Genomic DNA, 25429 nt, shown 5'->3' with positions numbered 1-25429 from the left:
TACAAGATACTACACTCTACACACTACATTATACTACTACAAGATACTACACTCTACACACTACATTATACTACTACAAGATACTACACTCTACACACTACATTATACTACTACAAGATACTACACTCTACACACTACATTATACTACTACAAGATACTACACTCTACACACTACATTATACTACTACAAGATACTACACTCTACACACTACATTATACTACTACAAGATACTACACTCTACACACTACATTATACTACTACAAGATACTACACTCTACACACTACCAAACACTACATTATACTACTACAAGATACTACACTCTACACACTACATTATACTACTACAAGATACTACACTCTACACACTACCAAACACTACATTATACTACTACAAGATACTACTCTGTACTACGTTGTACTACTAGACACTACCGTATCCTACCAGCAGATACTTCAGTGTACTCTGATCTTACCAAACCTCTCCAGGGCGTCTGCCATAGCCTGGTTCTTCACCATGTCGATGAGGCCTCGGCCCAAACAGAAGTGAGGGAAGATGAGGAGGACGTTCTTTAGGATGTCATTGATTCCTCCGATCTCCTGAAACCACATCATCAATGAACCAGTGTCTCTGTGTTGACTCGCGTCCGACAAACGTCCGACAAACGTCCGACAAACATCCGACAAAGGTCTGACACCACGTGTTGGTCGTGGACTCACATTGTTCCCGAACAGCTCCATGACGAAGGTGGAGATGCTGCCGTTGATCCCTATCAGGATGTTGACGCTGGTGAGAACCACGTACGCGGTGCTGGGGATCGTAAAGAAGAAGGAGGCCGGGTACATGAGCGGCGTGATGGACCACCTGGAAGCAACAACACAACAGCATGAAGCAACAACATGAAGCAACAACACCACAGCATGAAGCAACAACACCACAGCATGAAGCAACAACATGAAGCAACAACACCACAGCATGAAGCAACAACACCACAGCATGAAGCAACAACATGAAGCAACAACACCACAGCATGAAGCAACAACACCACAGCATGAAGCAACAACATGAAGCAACAACATGAAGCAACAACACAACAGCATGAAGCAACAACATGAAGCAACAACACCACAGCATGAAGCAACAACATGAAGCAACAACACCACAACATGAAGCAACAACACCGCAGCATGAAGCAACAACATGAAGCAACAACACAACAGCATGAAGCAACAACATGAAGCAACAACACCACAGCATGAAGCAACAACATGAAGCAACAACACCACAGCATGAAGCAACAACATCACAACATGAAACAACAACACCACAGCATGAAGCAACAACATGAAGCAACAGCATGAAGCAACAACACCACAGCATGAAGCAAACTATATGAAGCAACAACACCACAGCATGAAGCAACAACATGAAGCAACAACACCACAACATGAAGCAACAACACCGCAACATGAAGCAACAACACCGCAACATGAAGCAACAGCATGAAGCAACATCACCACAGCATGAAGCAACAACACCACAACATGAAGCAACAACACCGCAACATGAAGCAACAACATGAAGCAACAACACCACAGCATGAAGCAACAACACCACAGCATGAAGCAACAGCATGAAGCAACAACACCACAGCATGAAGCAACAACATGAAGCAACAACACCACAACATGAAGCAACAACACCACAGCATGAAGACAGCAACAAACACCACAAGAACTATTGAAGCAACACACAGCATGAAGCAAACATAGAACACACACAACATGCAAGGCACACAAACATGAAGCAACACATGAAGCACACCACAACTGAAACACAGCATGAAGCAAACACAAGCATGAAGCAACAACACCACAACATGAAGCAACAACACCACAACATGAAGTAGTAGTAGAGCGTAGTTTTTAGCAGTATCTGGTAGTAGTAGGTGGTGGTAGTGTTACTATGTTGTGGTAGTATTTTTTAGTAGTAGTATTTGTTGGTAGTATTTTGTTGTATTTTTTGGTAGTACTACTTGTTGGTAGTAGTATCTGTTGGTAGTACTATGTAGTATCAGTGTGTCTTAGTACCACTAGGTAATAGTAGTATCTGTGTGTAGTAGTAGTAGTAGTAGTAGTAGTATGTAGTAGTACTATGCAGTACTATGTAGTAGTATCTGACCCGTAGAGCAGCAGCAGCAGAGCCAACACCGGCAGGTTTGTGGACGACACGTAGGCTTGTTGTTGGAAACACATGAAGATGAAGACGACCAGCGTCGCCGGGACAACGTAGTTACACTGGAGAGACACACACACACACACACCATGTCAGCTACACACTACACACAGATACACAGGCCTGTGTGTAGTGCAGTGTTGTTGTGTGAATAGTGTAGGGCATTGTATTTTATTGTTGTTGTGTGGTGGTTGTGTTACCATGTCCCAAGTGTAGTTGTGTGCTAGTTGTGTAATGGTTGTGTTACCATGTCCCAGGTGTAGTTGTGTGCTAGTTGTGTAATGGTTGTGTTACCATGTCCCAGGTGTAGTTGTGTGTTAGTTGTGTAGTGGTTGTGTTACCATGTCCCAGGTGTAGTTGTGTGCTAGTTGTGTAATGGTTGTGTTACCATGTCCCAGGTGTAGTTGTGTGTTAGTTGTGTAATGGTTGTGTTACCATGTCCCAGGTGTAGTTGTGTGTTAGTTGTGTAATGGTTGTGTTACTATGTCCCAGGTGTAGTTGTGTGTTAGTTGTGTAGTGGTTGTGTTACCATGTCCCAGGTGTAGTTGTGTGTTAGTTGTGTAATGGTTGTGTTACCATGTCCCAGGTGTAGTTGTGTGTTAGTTGTGTAGTGGTTGTGTTACCATGTCCCAGGTGTAGTTGGCCGTCCAGTACAGCAGCGGCTGGACTCCACTGATGAACTGCATGTGTTTAGATTTACTGACTCTCTCCTGAATGAGGAAAACCACGAAGCTGGCGGGGACGAAGGACATGGCGAAGATCACGCAGATGGACACAAGGACGTCCACAGAGGTGGTCACCCTGGAGGACAAGGAGGGGGACAGAGACAAAGGGAGCACATTAAAGAAGAGCTGTGTAGTAGTAGCTGTTGTGTAGCTGTTGTGTAGTAGTTGTGTAGTAGTATCTGTTGTGTAGCTGTTGTGTAGTAGTTGTATAGTAGTTGTGTAGTAGTAGCTGTTGTGTAACTGTTGTGTAGCTGTTGTGCAGTAGTTGTGTAGCTGTTGTGTAGTAGTAGCTGTTGTGTAGCTGTTGTGTAGCTGTTGTGTAGGGGCACGTACAGTGCGACCTGGGACAGCTGCTCCTTGGTCAGGTTCAGGGGGTGGTTGAAGGCCCTGATGCCGTACTGGTCTGGCTCGGCCCCCGGGGGGAGGTGGGCTCTCAAGATCCCGTTGTTCATGACGTTGATGAAGGCCCCGATGCTGTGCCAGCCTTTGTTGTTGAACCAGATCTGAGGAGACAGGGGGGGTCAGCTCCAGTTCAGGTACCAGATCAGTTCTACACATAGACCAGGTCCCACCTTCACGTTGTTCTTGGTGTCCAGACCGTTGATGAACCCAGAGAGACTGTCCAGAAACCGGTCTGCAGCAGCCCCCTGTAGCACAAACAGACTCAGCCCACGTCCTACTGGAGCAGGACCCTGGACCAGGACCCTGGACCAGTACCGTGCTGGACCAGGACCAGGACCCTGCTGGACCAGGACTCTGGACCACGACCGGGACCCATACTGGTTTTGTACTGACCTTCCGTAACTCAAAGATCTTTCGGACCCTCTCGATGGCGTCGTCCACCTCGTCGGCCGGGGGCAGGACCTGAGTGCTCCTGGCGCCCAGAGAGAACCCCCCATACCTGCAGAGACCAACAGAACCTCACAGAGACCAGAACCCAGATCAGACCAGATCCACAGAGAATCCAACTCAGACTCACCTGAACTCATTCACCCAGACTTTGTTGTTCAGGCTGTGGACAGAGACAAAACAGGGGTCAGGATCAGGACCAGGTCTGGACCAGGGTCAGGACCAGGGTCAGGATCCGGACCAGGTGTGGTTCAGGGTCAGGACCAGGGTCAGGTCTCACCTCTTGCCGATGATCTGGGCGTAGGTCTTGACCAGGTAGTCCGAGACGTTCCGTCCCGTCAGGTTCTGGAGGGAGTCGGTGGCGCTGAGCTTCATCTGAACAGAATCCAGACCAGAACCCAGGTCAGTACCAGGTCTCTAGAAAAACCTGTGTTTCTGGATGAACCAGGACCTGGAGCACCTCGGGTCTTTGTCAGACTCCTAATGGTCCCGGTCCATATAGACCCGGACTCAGAACTGGACCCAGGGTGATCTGGTCTGGACCTGAGGTCTGTACAGAGGTGATGGACTAGAAGCATCTATTGATTCTACTGATTCTATTGATTCTACTGATTCTACTGATTCTATTGATTCCATCGATTCTATTATATCTCTGTCATATCTTGTTTAGAATCTTTATTATTTCTACTCTGTTTTAATCCTCTTAGTGTTTATTAACTGGTTTTCTCTGGTCCCTGGTCTCTGCTGGCCCCTCCTGCCTTAGAGTCCCATGGTTCTGACTCCTGGTTGAATGAATCTGATCTGATTGTGTTGAGGCTGTAGGTGGGATTGTTGTGATGAGGGTCATGATCTAATCTCACTCAACTGCTCAGAAAATCATTGATTTACTGTAAATATTATAATATTATAACTAGTTACAGCTGGTCTGACCCCAGGTGGTCTGAGCAGAGCTGGTCTAACCTCAGGGGGGGGCAGGCCTCCGGCTCCAGCAGGACACTCCGGGAGCATCCTCTTGTTTCCGTCACAGCTGCAGGAGCAGGCCGGAGACGGGTCGTCCATGGTCCAGTTCCTGGAGCTGAACAGCTCCTGGACACTTTCCGGGACGTCGGGAGTCCACCAGTCCTCGTCCCCCATGGTACACGGAGCGTCCCTGAACCAGACAAGAGGACACTAGAACCATCCACATTTAAAAAAAACCCAACTTACTGAGCTTGAAGAATTCTAATGGTTGTAACTTTGTGTGATGAACCAGGAGGTTCTATGGACTCCACGTCCCAGGTCTGACCCTCTTATAAAGGGCTCCCAGCCTCTGGTCTCAGGACCAGGTCCTCTAGAGGGGACCCCTTGAACTAAATGATTAAACATTAAATCAGACCATATATATGGTCTGAGCTATCTTCTCAGTGATGTCTCTGACTGGACCTACTGTCCTCTGTGTCTCATCATGTCTCTGTGTTTCCTGTCCAGGGACTGAAGATGATAATTAGCATCATTGCTATAATGCAGCATATTTATGTCCATTAATGAGGACTTTCCCGCCAGATAATAAATAAATAAATAGACCCTGGATCCTGGTTCCTGGGGGTAGGAACAGGTTTTTCTTACGGGATGGGGTGCCCGTCCATGCAGCGCGTCCCGAAGCCGGGGGGGTCCAGCAGAGCGTTCAGAAGCTTCTGCATGTTGGCATCTGCGGGAGCGTCGTCACTGACGGGACAGAGAAGCACAGAGGGTCAGTGAACGCATCAGGACCCAGAGAGAGAGGCGTTCAAGGCCCGTCTGTACCTGATGAAGGTCACCTGGTCCTCGTACATCCAGGGCTGCAGCTCCAGGCTGGGGTACTTCCCAAAGGGGGGCACGATGAGGCTGAAGACCAGAGCGATGCAGACGAAGACGGCAGGAAGGACAATCTGAGAGAGGAGAGAGTCCCAGGTCAGAATGTGGTGGGTTGGTGGGTTGGGGGGTGGTGGTGGGGGGGGTCTTGGTAAGACCTGGTTTGGGGGGGTCAGGCTAGGACCTGGTTTGGGGGGGTCAGCGTACCTGGGCGAAGAAGCCCTTCCTGGAGCGGCGAGCGTAGAGGAAACGTTTCCACATCAGAGCCACAAACTGCTGCTTCCTCAGGGCCCAGCCCTGGACCTGGTAGGACCCCTTACCATCAGAACACCTCAGCCAGTCCGACTCCCTGCAGTCTGACAGGGGACAGGGGACAGGGGACAGGAGACAGGACTCACTCACATGGGCCAGGATTAGACACCATGATATATTGTGTATATTGTGTGTATATTGTGTGTACCAGTGTCTCCGTCCAAGTCGTCTTTGTCCTCCTGGTCGTCCTCGGTTACCGGTCTCAGGCAGCTCTGATGGTCTCCTCCCCCGAAGGCATGATTCCGTCTCCGCCTCCGGACAGGAAGTGTCCCATCTGAACACAGCACACTGATTCAGACTCTTATTGTGAAAGGCATCCCAGTCAGACTCTTATTGTGAAAGGCAGCAGGCATCACCTGATTGGACGTCCGTGTCCACGCCGTTGTCCTCTGCCACTTTCAGGAAAATCTGGAAAAACAAACACAACATGATCAGTCCAACATGTCCCCCTCAGTCTGAGGACAGCGTGTCCCCCGTGTCCCACCTCCTCCAGGGTGGTGTCGGAGACCCCGTAGCTGGAGATGCCGAGGTCGGCCAGCTTCAGGTCCAGGTCTTTGAATAGGTCCACGAAGGCCCCGTCCTTAGCGGCGCTGTAGGGGAGGACATAGGTCAGCTCGTGTCCCAGGTCCTCCACCAGGCGGGCGGCGGGGACGTGGCGCAGGATCAGTCCCGAGACCAGAGATGCATCCGGGGACACGAAGGGTACATTGCAGATGGATGCGGCTGAGGACGGAGACAGGGGGACAGTGAGAGACAGGGGACAGGGTGAGAGATGTTGAGGTGATGGAATGTGGAGTGGAGTGTTCTCAGAGACAGACTCACCCATGGGGGGCGCTTCACTCTCATGATCACTGCCCAGTCCAGCGTCACTACTACTGGCCGAGACGTCCTCGTCCTCCTGGAAGACACCACACACACACACTACAGTACTACTACAGGTACTACAGTACTACTACAGGTACTACTTCAGTACTACAGGTACTACTACAGGTACTACAGGTACTACTACAGGTACTACTTCAGTACTACAGTACTACTACAGGTACTACAGTACTACTACAGGCACTACTTCAGTACTACAGGTACTACTTCAGTACTACAGGTACTACTTCAGTACTACAGGTACTACAGGTACTACTTCAGTGTTACAGGTACTACTTCAGTACTACAGGTACTACTACAGGTACTACAGGTACCTTCTTGGAGAAGGAGGCGGAGCTGGAGGAGTTCCTGCAGGAGCTCAGTGAGGGCTCCGGGTCTTTCTTGACCAGCGTCAGGTAGTAGCCTGTCCCCAGCTGGTTCTTCAGGTAGAGGGAGGAGCCAACGCAGCACAGCTTCCCGTGGGAGATGATAGCGATACGGTCCCCCAAAATGTCCGCCTCATCCATGTGGTGAGTGGACAGGATGATGGTACGTCCTGGGGGGGGCAGGAGGGACACAGGGTAAACCTACAGACCTACAGTCCACTGTCTAAACCAGGTTCAGGTCTGGACTCCTCAGACCTCATGACCTCCCCCCATGTCTCCAGAGTCTTTGTGCTGCTCCCTGTCAGATTGGAGCCTTTTTTCCCGGTTGTCCTCCCTGATCAGTGGTTTTCTGTTCAGTCCCTTGAGTTCCCTTCACATTGTCCATGGTGTGAAATGTTCTTCCTTCCACTATTAAACACAGCCCTGAGTTCTACTGCTGCTTTTCCTCCAAACGTTTCTCCATCAGTCAGGATTTATTTCTTCCTGGTCCTTCCAGTCTGGAATAAAGGTCTTAAGCCAGTTTCAGTAGTTTCTAGATGTTTGATTTAATCCTTCTCCACCGGACTAACACCTTGAACCCTGAACCAGATCTGAGGTGAGCTTTATGTGGTGTAGAGGTTTTATTTCTCACCCTGTCGGTACTTCAGCAGCAGATCCCAGATCCCTCTGCGGGCGTAGGGGTCCACGCCAGCCGTGGGCTCGTCCAGGATCACCACCTTGGACCCCCCCACGAAGGCCAGGGCCACCGACAGCTTCCTCTGCATGCCCCCCGACAGAGTACTGGTCCTGGAGGAGCGTTTGTGAGGCAGCCCCGTGTCCTGCAAGATCTGCTGGATCTCCCCCTTCACCTGGTCCTCAGAGAGACCTTTGAGCCGGCCGTAGAACCAGATGTGCTCCTCCACCGTCAGCCTGCAGGGGGCACCACAACCACAGGTCCACAACCATAGGTCCACAACCAGGTCACACCACAATACAGTACAGTGCTACTACAGCTAGCAGTACTACAGGTAGTAGTACTCCAGTACTACCTGTAGTATTACAGGTAGTACTACAGGACTAAGGGGACATACATGCTGAAGAGGACGTTGTGCTGGGGACAGACTCCCAGACTCTGTCTGATGGCGCTCAGCTCCGTCCGGATGTCCCGGCCCAGGATGTAGGCGGTGCCAGAGGTGGGGGGGAAGAGCCCAGTCAGGATGGACCTGGAGAGACCAGATCACATGATGAAGACGTTAAACTAGACTATAGGATCCTTCTCGTCCAACACACATTAGAGGACCAGACTGCTCCAGGTCCAGGACTCATTCAGACCAGACTACTTCTTTATTTCTGGCTGGTCCCTGGTCTCTACCTGGTCTCTACCTGGTCTCTACCTGGTCTCTACTCACATGGTGGTGGTTTTTCCAGCTCCATTGTGTCCCAGGAAGGAGGTGATCTGTCCCTCATAGAAGCCCAGCGTCAGTCCATCCACCGCCAGCTTCTTACCGTGACGGTAAACCTTCACCAGGTTCTCGATGTAGACTCCAGGTTCCAGGTGAGCCGGTTCCTCCTCAATACACACCGCTGCAACCACAGTAAACACAACAGCGCCCTCAACTGGTCTGTTCTGTAAACTGGTTAAATATCATTCATGTTTAGTCTGTTGGGACTGTGGAGCTGAAACATCTGGATTCATTTATCATCGGCCTCTTCCCCTACAATAAGTCATCTTCTACTTTCCTGTTTATAGGTGGATTACATGTTAGTATATACTATATATAGTATATACTAACATGTAATCCACCTGTACAATATGTTCATAGTATCTCAGTCAGTGTAGATGTTGATCTGTCCCCTGTTCATAGTTTCCATCTGTAAATATTGTTCATGTGTTATAAACCAGCCTGTCCCGTCCCTCTTATGTCCATGTGTTATAAACCAGCCTGTCCTGTCCCTCTTATGTCCATGTGTTATAAACCAGCCTGTCCCGTCCCTCTTATGTCCCACTGTCTGTGCTCCAGCTCTAACTGCTGAACTGAACCTCTGGTTGATGATAAACTGGATTTAGTTGATCTGGACCTGAACATGTGGAACGAGAATAGAGTTGAATCTAAACTAATCTAATCTAATGTCTAATCTTCAAAGCTGTGTATGCTGGGTAATGGGAGGTGCAGGAGTTTGCTGGTTCTGGTTTCAGGCCTGTATCTGGGTCACAGCAGTCTCACCTCCAGCGTTTCCTTTCCGGCTCAGAGGCACTTTGTTGGATTTTCCGTCCTTCTCTCCGAACCAGTAGGACTTGGTGAAGGGGAAGTACCAGGGCCGAGGGATGCCGTACTGACCTGAGGACAAACAGCGTTTCAACCAGTGTCAGTGCAGTCGGCTGGAAAGAAGCTCCACTATAAGTTCTATGAGAACTAACAGCCCTCATGTGTTTGTCATTATTTAAGAGCTGTGCTGATGCTGTTTGAGGTCATATATGTTGGGTTCAGTAGAGGGCGCTCTGGTGCTGATTCACTGCAGGCTCAGAAATTAATGAGCTCTGAGTCAGATGTTCACGTTACGACACGTCCACTCAAAGTTACTTCAATAGCTTCAAACTAGCGCCACAAGCAGCTCGAGTGTTTTACGTTTCGTTCGAGGACAGTGGTCAGATGTCACGTTACACAGCCTAGTGGCAGGGAGGAGAAGACGTCCTGTGCTGGGACTGTATCATGTTTGGTTAGTGCTGTTCAATATGAACTTTCATGATGAAGAATGTTTTGCTGCAGTTTAACTGGTGAAATGTTTTCAGGAGTTTGTAACAAAATAAAGACGTTCTGTTGTCAGTAGCCCGGTAATGTTTGTCCCCTCTTCATCCATGTACTTCCTGGTCTACTGCCCCCTACTGACCACAAGCTGTTTAACAACTTTAAGAAGAGATGGAGACGAAATGTGACCTGGAAACACGGCCTCGATGTACCAGGTGAGGACTCCGTACAGGAACGAGTCCAAGTACATGATGATGATGGTGGTGCGGAGGCTGAAGTCGTCCTCCTCCAGAGGACTCGACACCAGGTTCCTCCACTGGATCCCGACTCCCTGCTCCTCGAACAGGGCGAAGTACTCGCAGCCGAAGCCGAATGCCACAGGAGACAGGAGGCTCTGGGGGAGAGGAGGATACGTGATCAACTGTCCAATCACAGCACAGCATCCTGACAACAAACATGGCGGGAGGTCAGCGAGCTCACGGCGAAGACTTTGGCTCCGAAGCCGATGTAGTCCTGCCACGCCACGCAGAGCACATAGGGCAGGTAGAGGGTGAAGTAGATGATCCCTCCACAGGCGGCGGCCAGGTTGGCCCGGGAGAACGCCGTGCTGATCAGGAAGCACTGCATGATGGTCACCACGGCGTAGGAGCCCAGGAACAGGAAGACCACCCCGGGGTCACTGTAGGGCAGCAGGTTCCCCTTCTGCACCGGACACAACCACACCATCAACAACAAGGACAGGACATACAGGGGACACATGTGGAGACATACTGGGGACACCCAGCTAAGAAGGCCCCTCCCACACGACCTTACAGCAGTGTTGTCAAAGGATTTTTAATCAGATTAATCTTGCTGTGGATTAATCTTAATTAATAAATTAATGGAGTGATCTAGTGAACCCTTCACAGGACTCTCATTCAAATACTAAATCTACAGTTCAACCCTAGAGTTTTATTGCAGGACGTTAGAAAACTGTTTTACTTTTGTGAATGTTTTCATATTTTCTAATTTTCTTGTATTAAATCCAGATGAATGAATCTCCCATATCTGGTTCCTGGTCCTTAAACTAATGTTAACATGTATTTAGAGCATTAGCTCAGAGTTCATGCAGAGGGGGACCTTGTAGACCACATTAGACCCTGATTAGACCCGAGAATGTTTCCTGGATCTTCTCTGATTGGCTCAATGAAAACCACATGATAATAAACCTCAGTGAGAGGAACCAGGAACCATGTTACCAGACATGGTTCCTGGTCCATGGAGGGTTAAATAAAGGCTGAATAAATAAATGATCCGTCGTCACCTTGAGCAGCAGCACCAGCAGCCCAGCGCTGATCAGCAGAGGAATCAAACTACTGATGAACCAGCTGAACCACAGGATGCCGTTATTCAGGCCCATGATCCTCATGGTCTCCTTCAGACGAGCCTCCTTCTCATACACCACGCTCTTCAGGATGATGGCCACGGAGTACATCCAGGCCAGCGTCATGAACAGAGGCATGGAGCGGCTCATCACCCGCAAGAATCTGGGACAGAGGACAGAGGACAGGGGACAGGTGAGGACGAGGGGGACGTTTGAGATGGAGCAGTGTCCAACCCTGAGACCGTGGAGCATCTCACATGTCGTCCACGTAGCAGGGGTAAGGCATCTGCTGGATGTAGACGCCCGTCTTCTCCTTGGTGCCCGTCACGGCCCTGATGATGCCTTGCTCAATGACGTCCTGGAGGTACGAGAACCCGCCCCAGATGTACCGCATGTCCTCAAAGGGGTCAGCACGAGGACCTGGGTCCCAGTACCTGGGTAGGGTGGGGTGAGGGTTAGGGGTGAGGGTTAGGGGTGAGGTGATAACGCCTCTAACAGGTTTGATTCTGTCACATATTCATCTCTGATGAAACTTCCTGTCTTCATATTCCTCTTTAATCTTTTTAAAACGTGTCCTTCTATAAACCCAGCTGATCCTTACGCGTCTTTGATCTTATTGGTCCGTTCCACGTTGTCGATGTCCATGCGGATCTTGTAGCTGAGTCTGGGAGGCAGCTCGGTGGCGTTGGGGGGTACGTCAGGGAACACGATCCCCGCCCAGAACTTCCTGTCCTCCAGCAGCAGCATGGACTGGTTGACCAAACGCTCCTCGGTGGACACCGGCTCCAGTTTGTCCAGGTTCACACACTAACACACAACAAATCAAGGTCATTCACGACAATTCACATCAGCCCACACATCAAGACTAAACAAGTCCAACAGAAATGCTTGAGGGTGGGGACATGTTGACCCCAATCAAATAATACAAATAATGTCACTGAACTAATGGAGGACGTTTTAACGCTAAAAGTACTCAGGGATCCATAAAATAGGGACAATTACTAACAACCCTCGACAAGGACCTGGACACTGATGAGAAAATATATGAAACCATGAAAGAATGGACTCGTGTTCTGTGAACCAGAGGATCATCAGTTCATGTCCCTCTGGGGACAACATCAGGTCCACAGACCATATGTTTGACACCTCTGACCTATCGCCCCTGGATCTAGCAGACTGGATCTAGTAGACTGGATCTAGCAGGCTGGCTCTAGCAGACTGGATCTAGCAGACTGGATCTAGGAGGCTGGATCTAGGAACCTGGATCTAGGAACCTGGATCTAGGAGCTTGGATCTAGTAGACTGGATCTAGCAGACTGGATCTAGCAGACTGGATCTAGCAGACTGGATCTAGGGAGGTCCAGTGAAGCTGGTCGGTTGATCCCAGAGCTCTGGCTGGTCAGATGGTGTCTGGCCTTTAAGACTCTGGAACCAAGCGAACACTGACCTCCATGAAGCGGGAGATGCTCATGATGGCCTGGTCGGTCTCGTTGAACACCTCCCTCCAGGTGAGGGCGTGGCCTGGCGTGTCCTTGCTGTGCTTGGACAGGAAGTTGGAGATGTCGGTCACGGTCCAGTCGGTGCCGGCCAGCTGGGCGTGGAAGAAGCCGGCGGTCCTGTTGTTCTTCAGCAGAGTCTGGAGGAGGGAGGAGAGAGTTCACCTGCACTCAGAGACCACACGTCGCCCAGGTGAGCTGGTGGGCGGAGCCTGCTTACCCTGACCAGGTCCATCTGCTCGCTGTTCTCCATGAAGTCCCAGACTTTGGGTCTCATCTCCTCCCACATCCCGCCCAGGTCCCTGAACACACCGAGCTCCTCGAAGGTCCGGTTCACCTGAACGCAGCACAGACAGACGGTGAGACGGGGGACGTCCACACGTTGCTATGACAACGCAGGACGGGATGCCACACCTCCTGGATGATCCTCTGGGTGGCGGGGGTGTGGGGGGTGTACAGGATCTTCCCCATCAGCAGCGGCTTCAGAGCCTGCCAGATCATCCTGGACATCGGGTTAGAGTCCATGCTCCTCACCAGGCTGTTACAGAACGGAGCTGCACACACAACACAGACACACAACACAGACACACAACACAGACGCACAACACAGACACACAACAGACGCACAACAGACAGAGAGACGCACAACAGACAGAGAGACACACAACACAGACACACAACAGACAGAGAGACACACACACACACAGACCCACAACAGACCCACAACAGACGGAGAGACAAACACACACAGACACACAACAAATGCACAACAGACAGAGAGACACACACACACAGACACACAACCCAGACACACAACAGACCCACAACAGACGGAGAGACAAACACACACAGACACACAACAAATGCACAACAGACAGAGAGACACACACACACACACACACACACAGTTTGGTGTAAGAATTTTATTCAATTAACAATCAACTGTTTAGCGTGAAAAATGAGGACAAGATGAGGACAAGATGAGGACCCGGTGGGGACACATAGAGGACACATAGAGGACACACAGAGGACATGGTGGAGACAAGTAGAGGACACATAGAGGACCCGGTGGGGACACAGAGGGACAGCAGGACTCACTGGACGAGTTGTCGTAGGGAGCAGCCGCCTCGTCCTCGCTGCTGTTGCCATGGTTACCGAACAGAGCCTTGTAGTTGCTGTCCTCGTACCAGTTGAGGGACTTGATCTGAAGACCGCCCCCTTCAGGATGTCCACACACGATCCTGGACACGGCCTGGTACATGGTGCTGGGGGACGACGTGGCATTCTGGGTCAGGAAGACAATCTCGGTCCTCAAGTCAATCCAGCTCTTCATCTTGGACATCTGGGGACAGGGACAAGTTTTATTAGTCATGCTGACATGAAGAATCAAAGATGGTCGCTGATGTAGGACGGAGGACATTGCATGTCCACGTCAGAAAGTCTCAAAGGTCTTTCCACTGTGGCTCAGCTCCAGCAGGTCAACACGTGTGATCAGTGGTTCTCAACTGGTGGCTCGTGACCCAAAAGTGGGTCGTGGGCCTTTGTCTGGGAAAAAAACCTCAAGAAAAGGAAATTAACAGTGTCGCTGATTCAGCTCCTGACCAGCAGGGGGCAGTAGGTGTGTTTCTGATTCTATCAGATGTGGATTTTCTTCTGGTCAGTTCAGAGACGTGTTGTTGTTCAGTATTTTCCTCCCGATGAGGGACAAGGAGAAAAGTTCCTTTGGTAAACTTGAATCCTTTTGAACTGGAGATTTTGCTTCATGTATTTTGTGTTGGTGGATAAAAAGTGAAGCAGCTGAATGTTTCCATGGAGCAGAGTCGGGGTCATAGACTCAGGAAGAGACGATTCTCACATAAACACACAGTTCGTTTTATTAATATTATTTATTAAGGGTTCTGGTTAGAACCTAAATGCAGCTGATTGAGAATTAAAGCAACAGGCCCCTCTTATTTCATCCTGTCATTTTATTCTATCGTGTCGGGGGGGTGGGGGGGTGGGGGGCATCTTGGACCAGGTCATCAATATCCCGTCCATCTGTCCATCTGTCACGGTGCTGAATTTAACCACGGTCCCTGAAGGCCACGTCGCAGCTGGACGGGGACGGACGCTGAGTGTTTGTTGTTGGTTCAGCTGGGACCTCGTCAGAGACAAGTGAACTCAGAGGCCCAGAAGACTGGGACTCTGCTGCAGGACACGTCCGTACTTTGGTCTGTCTCCAGTTCTAGTCAGAGGAACCTGGACTGATGTGGGACCAGGGCGTGATATAGGTCTAGGTGGGTAGGGGGACGTCTTACCTCCACAGCCAGAGAAGCCAGACTGTCCAGGAGGTTGTTGGTCGCCTTGGCAACCTGTTGGACGGCTTCCGGGTCAGACCTCACATCCCTCTGAGAGACAAAGAGGTCAAAGGTCAAAAAAACAAAAAACTAAACACAAACCCAGAACTTTATCTCTGAAGTTTTAGAAAGGGTTGTTGTCAATCAGTTGGTTGATCATTTAAACAGGAATGGTTTGTTTGAAGAGTTTCAGTCAGGTTTTAGAGCTCATCATAGCACAGAAACAGCTCTGGTTAAAGTTACCAATGATCTCCTCATGGCTTCAGACGATGGACTTGTCTCTATACTTGTCCTGCTAGATCTCAGTGCTGCATTTGACACTATTGATCACAATATTCTACTACAGAGACTTGAAAGTGTGATCAAGATTACAGGAACTGCACTAGACTGGTTTGAATCATATCTGTCAGACAGATTCCAGTTTGTCCATGTAAACAACAACTCTTCTATATATACCAAAGTAAGCTATGGGGTTCCTCAGGGTTCTGTGCTAGGGCCAATATTATTCACATTATACATGCTTCCCTTAGGCAATATTATTAGAAAGCACGGCATAAACTTCCATTGCTACGCAGATGATATCCAGCTATATTTATCCATGAAACCAGATGAAACTAATCAGCTGATTAAACTCCAAGCGCCTTAAAGACATAAAGGCTTGGATGACCTGTAATTTTCTACTTTTAAACTCAGACAAAACTGAAGTTATTGTATTTGGCTCTAAACATGTCAGAGATTCATTATCTAATCACCTACTTTTGTTGGATGGCGTTACCTTGGCCTCCAGTACTACTGTGAAAAACCTTGGTGTTATATTTGACCAGGATATGTCCTTTAATTCTCACGTAAAGCAGGTGACCAGGACTGCTTTCTTTCACCTTCGTAATATCATCAACATTAGGAACATCCTTTCTCAGAGTGATGCAGAAAAACTAGTTCATGCATTTGTGTCTTCCAGGCTGGATTATTGTAACTCGTTACTGTCTGGCTCCAAATACTCTTTAAAAAGCCTCCAATTGATTCAAAATGCTGCAGCAAGAGCACTGACAGGAATTAGCAAGAGAGATCATATTACTCCAGTATTAGCTTCTCTTCATTGGCTCCCTTTAAAATCTAGAATTGAATTTAAAATCCTCCTCCTTACATACAAGGCCCTGAAAGGCCAAGCTCCATCATATCTGAAAGACCTCATAGAACCAGACTGTCCCAACAGATCACTACCATCTCTAAGTGCAGGTCTGCTTGTGGTTCCTAGAGGTTCTAAAAGTAGAATGGGAGGTAGAACCTTCAGCTATCAGGCTCCTCTCCTATGGAACCAGCTCCCAGTTTGGGTTCTGGAGGCAGACACAGTCTCTACGTTTAAGGTCAGGACTAAGACTTTCCTTTTAGACAAAGCTTATAGTTAGAGCTGGACTTAACCATCCCTTAGTTATGCTGCTATAGGCCTAGGCTGCAGGGGACAATGCACTGAGGACATGTCCTCTCCTCTGTCTTCTCTGGCTCCTGTCCTCTAATATCTTATCATTTTATTTTCTATCTCTTATAATTTACTAACCACTGTGTCTCCCTCTCTCCCCTCCATCTTCTTGTGAGGGTCTCTGGTCTGGAGGCTGAATATCTGACCTGTGGAGTTCTAAGCTACATCTGCTGCCGTGGCCTCATCAACCAGCCCAGTCTTCATGGTCTGGAGTCTGTGTATCAGACCTGTGGAGCTCCATAAACTACATCTGTCCCAGTCTTCATGTCCTCCTCCAGGTGTCCACTCCTCCCTAGATGAACTATTCACCAACCTGCCCATGATTCCTGTTATACTCACAAACTGTCACAGATCATCAGCTATGTGTTATATTACTAGATCCTACATGTTTCCTTCAGCTTGATGTTTGTATCTATGACAGAAGTTAGTTTATCTTGTTTCTCCTGTTCTTCTTTTCTCTCTATCTTCTCTGGTTCTACCCGGCTGGTCTTCAGCAGATGGTTCCTCCATATGAGCTGGTTCTGCTCCAAGTTTCTTCCTGTTAAAGGGAGTTTTTCCCTCAGGCTGCTCTGGAGGTTTCAGGCTGGTTTTTGTGAAGCGTCTTGAGACGATTTGTATTGTTATTGGCGCTATATAAATAAGACTGAATTGAATTGAATTGAATTTGTCCTCACTGGTGTCTCTGTCCTGTATTTTCTGTCTGAGTTCTTTCACTTTGTTCAGACCTGAAACCTTCAAACCATAAAAACTGCTCCTCAGGCCACGAAAACTGAGTCCAGACACGTCCAGACACGCCTCCTCCCACACACTAAACACACTAAGACACGCCTCCTCCCACACACTAAACACACTAAGACACGCCTCCTTCCACACACTAAACACGCTAAGACACGCCTCCTTCCACACACTAAACACACTAAGACACGCCTCCTTCCACACACTAAACACGCTAAGACACGCCTCCTCCCACACACTAAACACAAGACACGCAAACTCACCTGAGTCACACTTTCATTTCACCCCTGAGACGCCTGCAGACAGAACTCAGGGCAGAAACTCTCCTGTCGGTTCTAATAAAGTTTTTTACCTGGATGGGTTTGAAGAAGTCCAGGTTGTTCAGGAAGTGCTCCTCAGCCAGGTTCAGCCAGGTGGGCGGGGCCTGACAGATCACTTCCTGGACCAGTTTTGACACCTGTTGGTCTGAGATGGTCACAAAGTTCTCCAGCCTCTGCTGTCCCCCCTTCCTGGGACACATGTCCCTCAGGTGGACACCGAACCCTCGGAGGAGGACCTGGGACAGGAGGGGGACAGGACAGACATGGGGAAAGGGAGACAGAGCCTGTAACCCTCTGGTTTATGGAGAACCGGATCAACATTTCTTCTTCTGTGGTTCCATCATCTGTCCTCACAGGGACCTCTGACCAGATGTTGATCCCCTCCCCTCCTCCTTCACTACCTCCTCCAGGTCTACGTGGCCCCCCCACCTCCTCCAGGTGTATGTGCCCCCCCCCTCCAGGTCTACGCGGCCCCCCTACCTCCTCCAGGTCTACGTGGGCCTCCCTGATCTCCTGGACGTCCTGTGTAGAGAGGGAGGCGTTCCTGAGGAGAAACGCCGTCAGAGTCTCGTTGTCTCGGAGGAAATGCTTCAACTTGAACCCTGAGACAAAAACAGAGACGACAAAGGACTCAGAAACCTGACACCTCCCCCAACCACCCCACCCCCCCTCGGTTAATCCCAGCGTTTCAGGGCATGAATGAATATTCGTCTTCAGACATGAAGCAGGAAGTGTCATGTCGACCATATTTGGTTAATGAGGCTCCAGGTGTTCTTGTTGAACCCCCCCCCCCCCCCCGCAGGTCTGAACTCGTAGATTCAGGCGACTCAAACTAGAAACTACTACTCTGACCCCTGATGTGGGACACAGTGCTGCGTCCTCCTCCGTCTCCCTTTGAGGACGTCTCAGCTGACAGGACATCAGCTCTCTGTGACGTGATTGGACAAATGAGGACGAGTTTGCTCTGGGCTCCAACAGAGACATGTCTGCTCCAATCTGTCCCCTGAGGACAGTGTCCTGGGGCTCAGGTCTGCTCTGGCTCAGGTCTCCTGTGGACTTCTTGCTTATTCAGCTGCAGCGACTCAGGAGACTGATTTGGTGTGTGTGTGGGGGGGGGGTCAGAACCAGAACCAGGGTTCATGTCTCATGCTTGGACTTTGGGGGAAGTCTCTGTTTGTCCACTGAGGACAAGACAGGTGGACTCACGAGGACAGATGATGGACAGGTAGACCTGTCCCCTGTCCTGTCCTCATGGGGACCAATTAAATTAAAATACTCTCTGATCAGTGAACCTGAAACTAGACACAGGACTGGACCTGAGGAGACGGGTCAGAGGGGTGGGCTCAGGTCCTGGTTCAAGTTTAAGGTCAGGGTCCTGGTCCTGGTCCAGGTCCAGGTCCTGGTTCCTACCTGAGCGGCTGTCCTGTAGGACCTGCAGAGCGTGAGCCAGCTCCTTGAAGCTGTCCAGGTTCTGGTCGTTCCGGCTGTAGAGAAGAATCTTCTTGGCATCAGAGAAGAGACGAGAGATTCTGAACAGAGACAGAGACAAGCTGTTAATGTCCAACTGAGGCATGTCTTTATGGACACATTGAGGACAGAAGACGTCAGAGGGCCTGTCCACTAGGGGCGGGGGATAAGGGCTAAAACATTTATCAGTTCCATGTTGTTTATGAGGAGCCTAGTTTAGATCTCCGTGTCTTCTTCACCTCCTTCCTCCAGACTGGTTATTGAGCTCTAAACATGAGATTATTACAGGTGAGCTACGGCAGAGAGGACATCTAGGACGTCTAGGACATCTAGGACATCTACGACATCTAGGACATCTAGGACGTCTAGGACGTCTAGGACGTCCGGGACATCTAGGACGTCTAGGACGTCTAGGACGTCTAGGTTGAATACGTTGTTGAGAACGTCAACAACTTGTGTTCATCTCAGTTTCAGAATAAGAGCTCACATGGAGTCGTTGAAGTTGCCGACGACCCCCGGGGACTCCCCCGGCGTGGGGCTCCTGAAGCAGGGGTTGTTGGCGTTGCAGAGGATGCCCTGCATCCACGGCAGCGTCCCAGCCGATGGCATCGCCTTGTTGGGAAAGTGACCTGAGGACAGAGACAGGAGGACACTCAACTACAGCTCCCATCAGCCACTACTGCAGAACACCATCATGACCTCACAGCACAACTCCTGTAAATCCATTCGTTTCTTGTTTTCCAAAAATATTCAAACTAGAGCTGTCAAACCATTAAACTTTTAATCAGATTAATCTGAGGGTTGATGTGGATTAATTCTGATTAATCAGATTAAATCTCCTTCATGTTTAATCTCTATTGATGCGTTTCATTGTTGATGATCAAACAGACTCCAGGAACAAGAGAATATATCTGCACTGAACGAGTTCAGTCACGATTCACCTTCAACAGTTTCAACAACTTAATGTGCTATTTGAAGCTGGAAAGAAAACTCCTTCCTGCAGAGTGTGATGATACTTTATGTGTCTCCACTGGTCCCTCTTGGTGTCTTTGTCCTCAAATGTCCCATGGAGAGGACCAACGTGCTGTTTAGCGTCTTCCATCTTTATGGGTTGGTTCTGCTGCCTGTCACTACCGGATCAGCTGGTGCTAACGCTAACGCTACTTGGACAAACTGAGACACGTTCACAGTCGATGTGCGTTAAGTGGATTAACATGTTTAATCAAATGAACCCTTCATGGGTCCAGGAACCATATGTGATGTCATGGTTCCTCTCAGTGAGGTTTATTTTCATGCGGTTGTCATTCAGCCAATCAGAAACGATCAAGAAAAAATAGTCAGGTCTAATTAAAGTTTATAATTTAGTATTTCAATGAATGAACTATAAAAGGTTAATCATGATGATCCACATTAATTGTGACAGGCCTAGTTCAAATATGACCTGGGTGATGACGCTATTAGGCTAAGGACATGTCTCTGGTTCTTTAGAGACATGAAGATGTTGTCCCTTTGTGGGACACGTCCTCTCTGGTCTTATCTGATGCAGAGCGTCCTCTGAGACGTCTTTATCTTGTGCTGCGTTGGAACAACGTGTGGACGGAGATAACTCCTGATTGGTGCTATCACCGCAGAGCTCAGGCTGCGACCTTTGAACCCTGCAGCTCGTCTTCGTGCTGAGTGAAGACGCTACTATCAGAAGACACCTGGACACCGACCTCGTCCTAATCACTGCGATAAGATAACATGCTAACGCCGAACCAACCTGGGACAGACACGGCTCTGGACACTGGACAAACCCAAACCGGGGCTCTGGACACGCTAAGTACTGTTAGCAGCAGCTATGTTTCATATTAGCAGCAGCTATCATCTGTTAGCATGTTAACAGCAGCAATGTTTCTGTTAGCATGTTAGCAGCAGCTATCCTCCTTTAGCATCTTAGCAGTAGCTGTGTTTCTGTTAGCATGTTAATGATAACTGTCCTCTGCTAGCATGTTAACAGTAGCTATTTTTCAGTTAGTGTGTTAGCAACAGCTGTACAGTTAGCATATTAGCAACAACTGTACTACTGGCACGTTAGCAGTAGCTGTGTTAATAATGTGCTAATAACATGTTAACATGACGTTAATAACATGCTAACATCCCGTTGGTGAGCTACGTGTGCGCTAGCTGCTCCTGAAGTCTCAGACTGAACAGGACTCATCTCGTCTGACCTACAGAAACTTTCTCTGAGCTGCAGAGCGACAGGTTTCAACACGTCGCTCACATGCTCAGTGAATCACTGCTGAAATATTCCTGAACTGAAAGTCTGAACAGCTTCTGCTTTCATGAGAAACAGGAAGTGGCGTCTAACGGGTCCGACCCAAGATCCAGTTCCAGCTGATGACGGTGATGAAATGATGGTGAATGTGGGATGAAGTTTTAGTGAATGAATTCACGGAACCTGATAAATGCTTCATTGTTAATAGATTTATTTACTGTTATTAGATTAAGTTTATACTAAAATGAATCTATAAGTATTGTCTAAAAACCCGTTAAACCCGGTGGTCTTTAAGTGTGAACCCAGAGGAGACTCCCTATAGAGGACAGTTGTCTATGCACGAGTTCATGTTTTTGTGAACTCATATTTTCTTTCAACTGTGAGCGTAGAATCAATCTGGAGGAAATGACGACGTTCAGGACAAAAAAGAAAAGGTTTCACATCAGCTGTGAGTGGACGTGTGATTTTACATCAAACAGCTGAAAGAGAAGCAGGAAACTGATCCACACAAACGTCTGAAGGAGTTTTTTAAAAAGCACACAACAAAAAATAAAACGTTTTACTGTAATTGGATTCAAAACGAGGAGTCTACAGATGTAGTTGAAAATGAAAAAACGTGAACTCCGAACTTTGAACAAGGTTCACTTTAATCTGTGTGAAGTGAACTTTGAACTAGTTCTTGTTTAGTGTGAACATGAACAAAACTGGTCTATAATCTCTGAGATTCTCCAACTGTCATCATCAGATCCGACATGGACACTTTCGTCAGGTGGATTTTATCTCTGTCTCTACCTGGCCTTAGGCAGATCGGCCCGTCCATATGAGCTGGTTCTGGTTTCAGTTCTGGTTCTGTTCAAGATTTCTAACCCTTTATGCCACACTCATTGAAATGCTTGTAAATTTTTTCAAAATGTTTAATTTTCATGCATAAAAAAATCCAGATGAATGAATGTCTCATATTTGGTTCCTGGTCTCATATCTGGTTCCTGGTCTTATACCTGGTTCCTGGTCTCATATCTGGTTCTGGTCTCATGTCTGGTTCCTGGTCTCATATCTGGTTCCTGGTCTCATATCTGGTTCTGGTCTCATATTTGGTTCCTGGTCTCATATCTGGTTCCTGGTCTCATATCTGGTCCTGGTCTCATATCTGGTTCCTGGTCCTTAAACTAATGTAAACATGTATTTGTCACATTAGAACATCATCAACATCATCACATTAGAAACATTAGGACACTTGTTCTTCTTCATGGTTCCTGATAAACCAGTTCAGAGGGGGACCTTGTAGACCACATTAGACCCTGATTAGACCTGAGGATGGTTCATTGGTCTTCTCTGATTGGCTTGGAGGTTTCAGACTAGGTTTTATAACGAGTTTTGAGACAATTTCTATTGTTATCGACACCGTAGAAATAAAACTGAACTGAGCAGGTGACGGGTTTGGCCCAGCGACGACCCCTTAGCTGATCAGAGTCATTAATAACCAGGTTGTTGTGATGGAGCTCAGCGACCTTCAGCAGCCCGGCCCCGAGATAACGAGCCATAAAGAGCTACAATGCTACCACCTAGCTCCTCCGGGCCAATCACAGATCAGTGACCTCCTCTAATCATAGGAATGATATCACTCGTCCTAAACAGACCAAGGTCTGAAGCAGCTGATAATCACAGCCAAACCAGCATTCACCTCAGCCGCAACACACCTGGGCCTCTCTGAGGAAACAAAACAACACTTCTACCCTCAGCTAGCCCGTGTTAGCGTGGTAGCAGCAACACAACAACCCTCAGCTAGCCCGTGTTAGCGTGGTAGCAGCAACACTCCAACTCTCAGTTAGCCTCTGTTAGCATGGTAGCAGCAACACAACAACCCTCAGCTAGCCTCTGTTAGCATGGTAGCAGCAACACAACAACTCTCAGCTAGCCCGTGTTAGCATGGTAGCAGCAACACAACAACACTTCTACCCTCAGCTAGCCCGTGTTAGCGTGGTAGCAGCAACACAACAACCCTCAGCTAGCCTCTGTTAGCATGGTAGCAGCAACACAACAACTCTCAGCTAGCCCGTGTTAGCATGGTAGCAGCAACACAACAACACTCCTACCCTCAGCTAGCCCCTGTTAGCGTGGTAGCAGCAACACAACAACCCTCAGCTAGCCCGTGTTAGCGTGGTAGCAGCAACACAACAACTCTCAGCTAGCCTCTGTTAGCGTGGTAGCAGCAACACTCCAACCCTCAGCTAGCCTCTGTTAGCATGGTAGCAGCAACACAACAACTCTCAGCTAGCCTCTGTTAGCATGGTAGCAGCAACACAACAACTCTCAGCTAGCCTCTGTTAGCGTGGTAGCAGCAACACTCCAACCCTCAGCTAGCCTCTGTTAGCATGGTAGCAGCAACTGGACTCTAGAGACCAGATTAGTGAGGACAGGTGTAATCAGATTACTGTGTGCTCAAATAAAGGGCTGGACTCACACTCATGCTGCTCGTAGGGGGGGTAGTTCAGCCTCACCGCGATGAGGATGAAGAAGATGAAGAGTGGCCACACAATCTCCACCAGGAGCTGGAGCTGCAGCGCAAAGGGTGTAAATCAAACGCACACATTCAATTAAAGGCATCAATAATAGATGTTATTGATCAGCAGCTCAGAACCATCACAAAGCACCGGTACTACCCAGATTACTGAGAGAAATCAGAGTAGTGGCAGTAATCAGAGTAGTGACAGTAGTCAGAGTAGTGGCAGTAATCAGAGTAATCAGAGTAGTGACAGTAATCAGAGTAGTGACTAGTAACAGTAATCAGAGTAGTAAGTAGTGACAGTAATCAGAGTAATCAGAGTAGTGACTAGTGGCAGTAATCAGATTAGTGGCAGTAATCAGAGTAGTGACAGTAATCAGAGTAGTGACTAGTAACAGTAATCAGAGTAGTAAGTAGTGACAGTAATCAGAGTAATCAGAGTAGTGACAGTAATCAGAGTAGTGACTAGTAACAGTAATCAGAGTAGTAAGTAGTGACAGTAATCAGAGTAATCAGAGTAGTGACTAGTGGCAGTAATCAGATTAGTGGCAGTAATCAGAGTAGTGACAGTAATCAGAGTAGTGAAAGTAATCAGAGTAATCAGAGTAGTGAAAGTAATCAGAGTAATCAGAGTAGTGACAGTAATTAGAGTAGTGACAGTAATCAGAGTAATCAGAGTAGTGACAGTAATCAGAGTAGTGACTAGTGACAGTAATCAGAGTAGTAAGTAGTGACAGTAATCAGAGTAATCAGAGTAGTGACTAGTGACAGTAATCACATTAGTGGTAGTAATCAGAGTAGTGACAGTAATCAGAGTAATCAGAGTAGTGACAGTAATCAGAGTAGTGACTGACCGTCTGGCGGCGTCTGTAGGTGAAGTTCTTCCACAGTAACAGACCCAGTTGAGTGGACACAGACATGTCTGAGGATCGGCCTCCTTCTCTCTGGGTCAGAGGTCAGAGGTCAGAGCTGATCACTTCCATTAATCAGAGTGTGTGTGTGTGTGTGTGTGTGTGTGTGTGTGTGTGTGTGTGTGTATGTGTGTGTGTGTGTGTGTACACGGGGGGAGGGCTGATTCAATCAAACTGATCAAAAAATTAAACCTTGTTACTGCGATTACTTAGATTTAAATCTGGATTCAATATTGACAATAATTAGATCTGGATTCAATCATTAGATCTGGATTCAAACATTAGATCTGGATTCAATCATTAGATCTGGATTCAATCATTAGATCTGGATTCAATCATTGGATCTGGATTCAAACACTAGATCTGGATTCAAACATTAGATCTGGATTAAATTATTAATTCAAACATTAAATCGGGATTAAATCACGTGGACTCATCAGGACAAACTGAGACACTTCTCAGAGAAGTTTCCTTTGATGATGTCATGTGTGATTGTGGTGAAAAGAGTGAAATATTGAATGGAGTCTGGTGGGGAGCTGCTACAGCGCCACCAGGGGACGAGACACGGACCAGACCAACAAACTTTACAAACTTCTCCTCAAACTGACCCTCAGTCATTTCATCAGCTCTGTTAAAACTTC

At 48.2% G+C, this 25429-nt stretch overlaps 1 protein-coding gene across 1 annotated transcript in view; it reads right to left on the bottom strand.

The window, feature by feature from the left end:
• Positions 1-25429, bottom strand: part of LOC125008280 (phospholipid-transporting ATPase ABCA1-like) — a 34429-nt gene that overhangs the window by 8748 nt on the left and 252 nt on the right. The window contains exons 2-39 of the mRNA XM_047585455.1: positions 24732-24821; positions 23836-23929; positions 19605-19746; positions 19061-19179; positions 18131-18252; positions 17683-17886; positions 15080-15169; positions 13881-14124; positions 13197-13336; positions 13003-13119; positions 12734-12922; positions 11888-12093; positions 11544-11720; positions 11227-11449; positions 10404-10625; positions 10113-10317; positions 9402-9515; positions 8586-8760; positions 8268-8399; positions 7829-8106; positions 7147-7367; positions 6773-6848; positions 6435-6673; positions 6307-6358; positions 6099-6224; positions 5846-5994; positions 5591-5715; positions 5414-5512; positions 4769-4958; positions 4089-4183; positions 3939-3971; positions 3755-3860; positions 3532-3606; positions 3293-3462; positions 2858-3035; positions 2181-2296; positions 719-863; positions 475-598 (exon numbers count right to left, since the gene is read on the bottom strand). Coding sequence (XP_047441411.1) covers positions 475-598; positions 719-863; positions 2181-2296; positions 2858-3035; positions 3293-3462; positions 3532-3606; positions 3755-3860; positions 3939-3971; positions 4089-4183; positions 4769-4958; positions 5414-5512; positions 5591-5715; positions 5846-5994; positions 6099-6224; positions 6307-6358; positions 6435-6673; positions 6773-6848; positions 7147-7367; positions 7829-8106; positions 8268-8399; positions 8586-8760; positions 9402-9515; positions 10113-10317; positions 10404-10625; positions 11227-11449; positions 11544-11720; positions 11888-12093; positions 12734-12922; positions 13003-13119; positions 13197-13336; positions 13881-14124; positions 15080-15169; positions 17683-17886; positions 18131-18252; positions 19061-19179; positions 19605-19746; positions 23836-23929; positions 24732-24797 — 5578 coding nt within the window. The 5' untranslated portion in view covers positions 24798-24821. The remainder of the gene's footprint in view (positions 1-474; positions 599-718; positions 864-2180; positions 2297-2857; positions 3036-3292; positions 3463-3531; positions 3607-3754; positions 3861-3938; positions 3972-4088; positions 4184-4768; positions 4959-5413; positions 5513-5590; positions 5716-5845; positions 5995-6098; positions 6225-6306; positions 6359-6434; positions 6674-6772; positions 6849-7146; positions 7368-7828; positions 8107-8267; positions 8400-8585; positions 8761-9401; positions 9516-10112; positions 10318-10403; positions 10626-11226; positions 11450-11543; positions 11721-11887; positions 12094-12733; positions 12923-13002; positions 13120-13196; positions 13337-13880; positions 14125-15079; positions 15170-17682; positions 17887-18130; positions 18253-19060; positions 19180-19604; positions 19747-23835; positions 23930-24731; positions 24822-25429) is intronic.

This window comes from Mugil cephalus, chromosome 5, assembly GCF_022458985.1.
Source record: "Mugil cephalus isolate CIBA_MC_2020 chromosome 5, CIBA_Mcephalus_1.1, whole genome shotgun sequence".
NCBI classification, from domain to species: domain Eukaryota; kingdom Metazoa; phylum Chordata; class Actinopteri; order Mugiliformes; family Mugilidae; genus Mugil; species Mugil cephalus.
The sequence above is the reverse complement of the archived record's forward strand: the minus strand, read 5'-3'. Positions and strand labels throughout refer to the sequence as shown.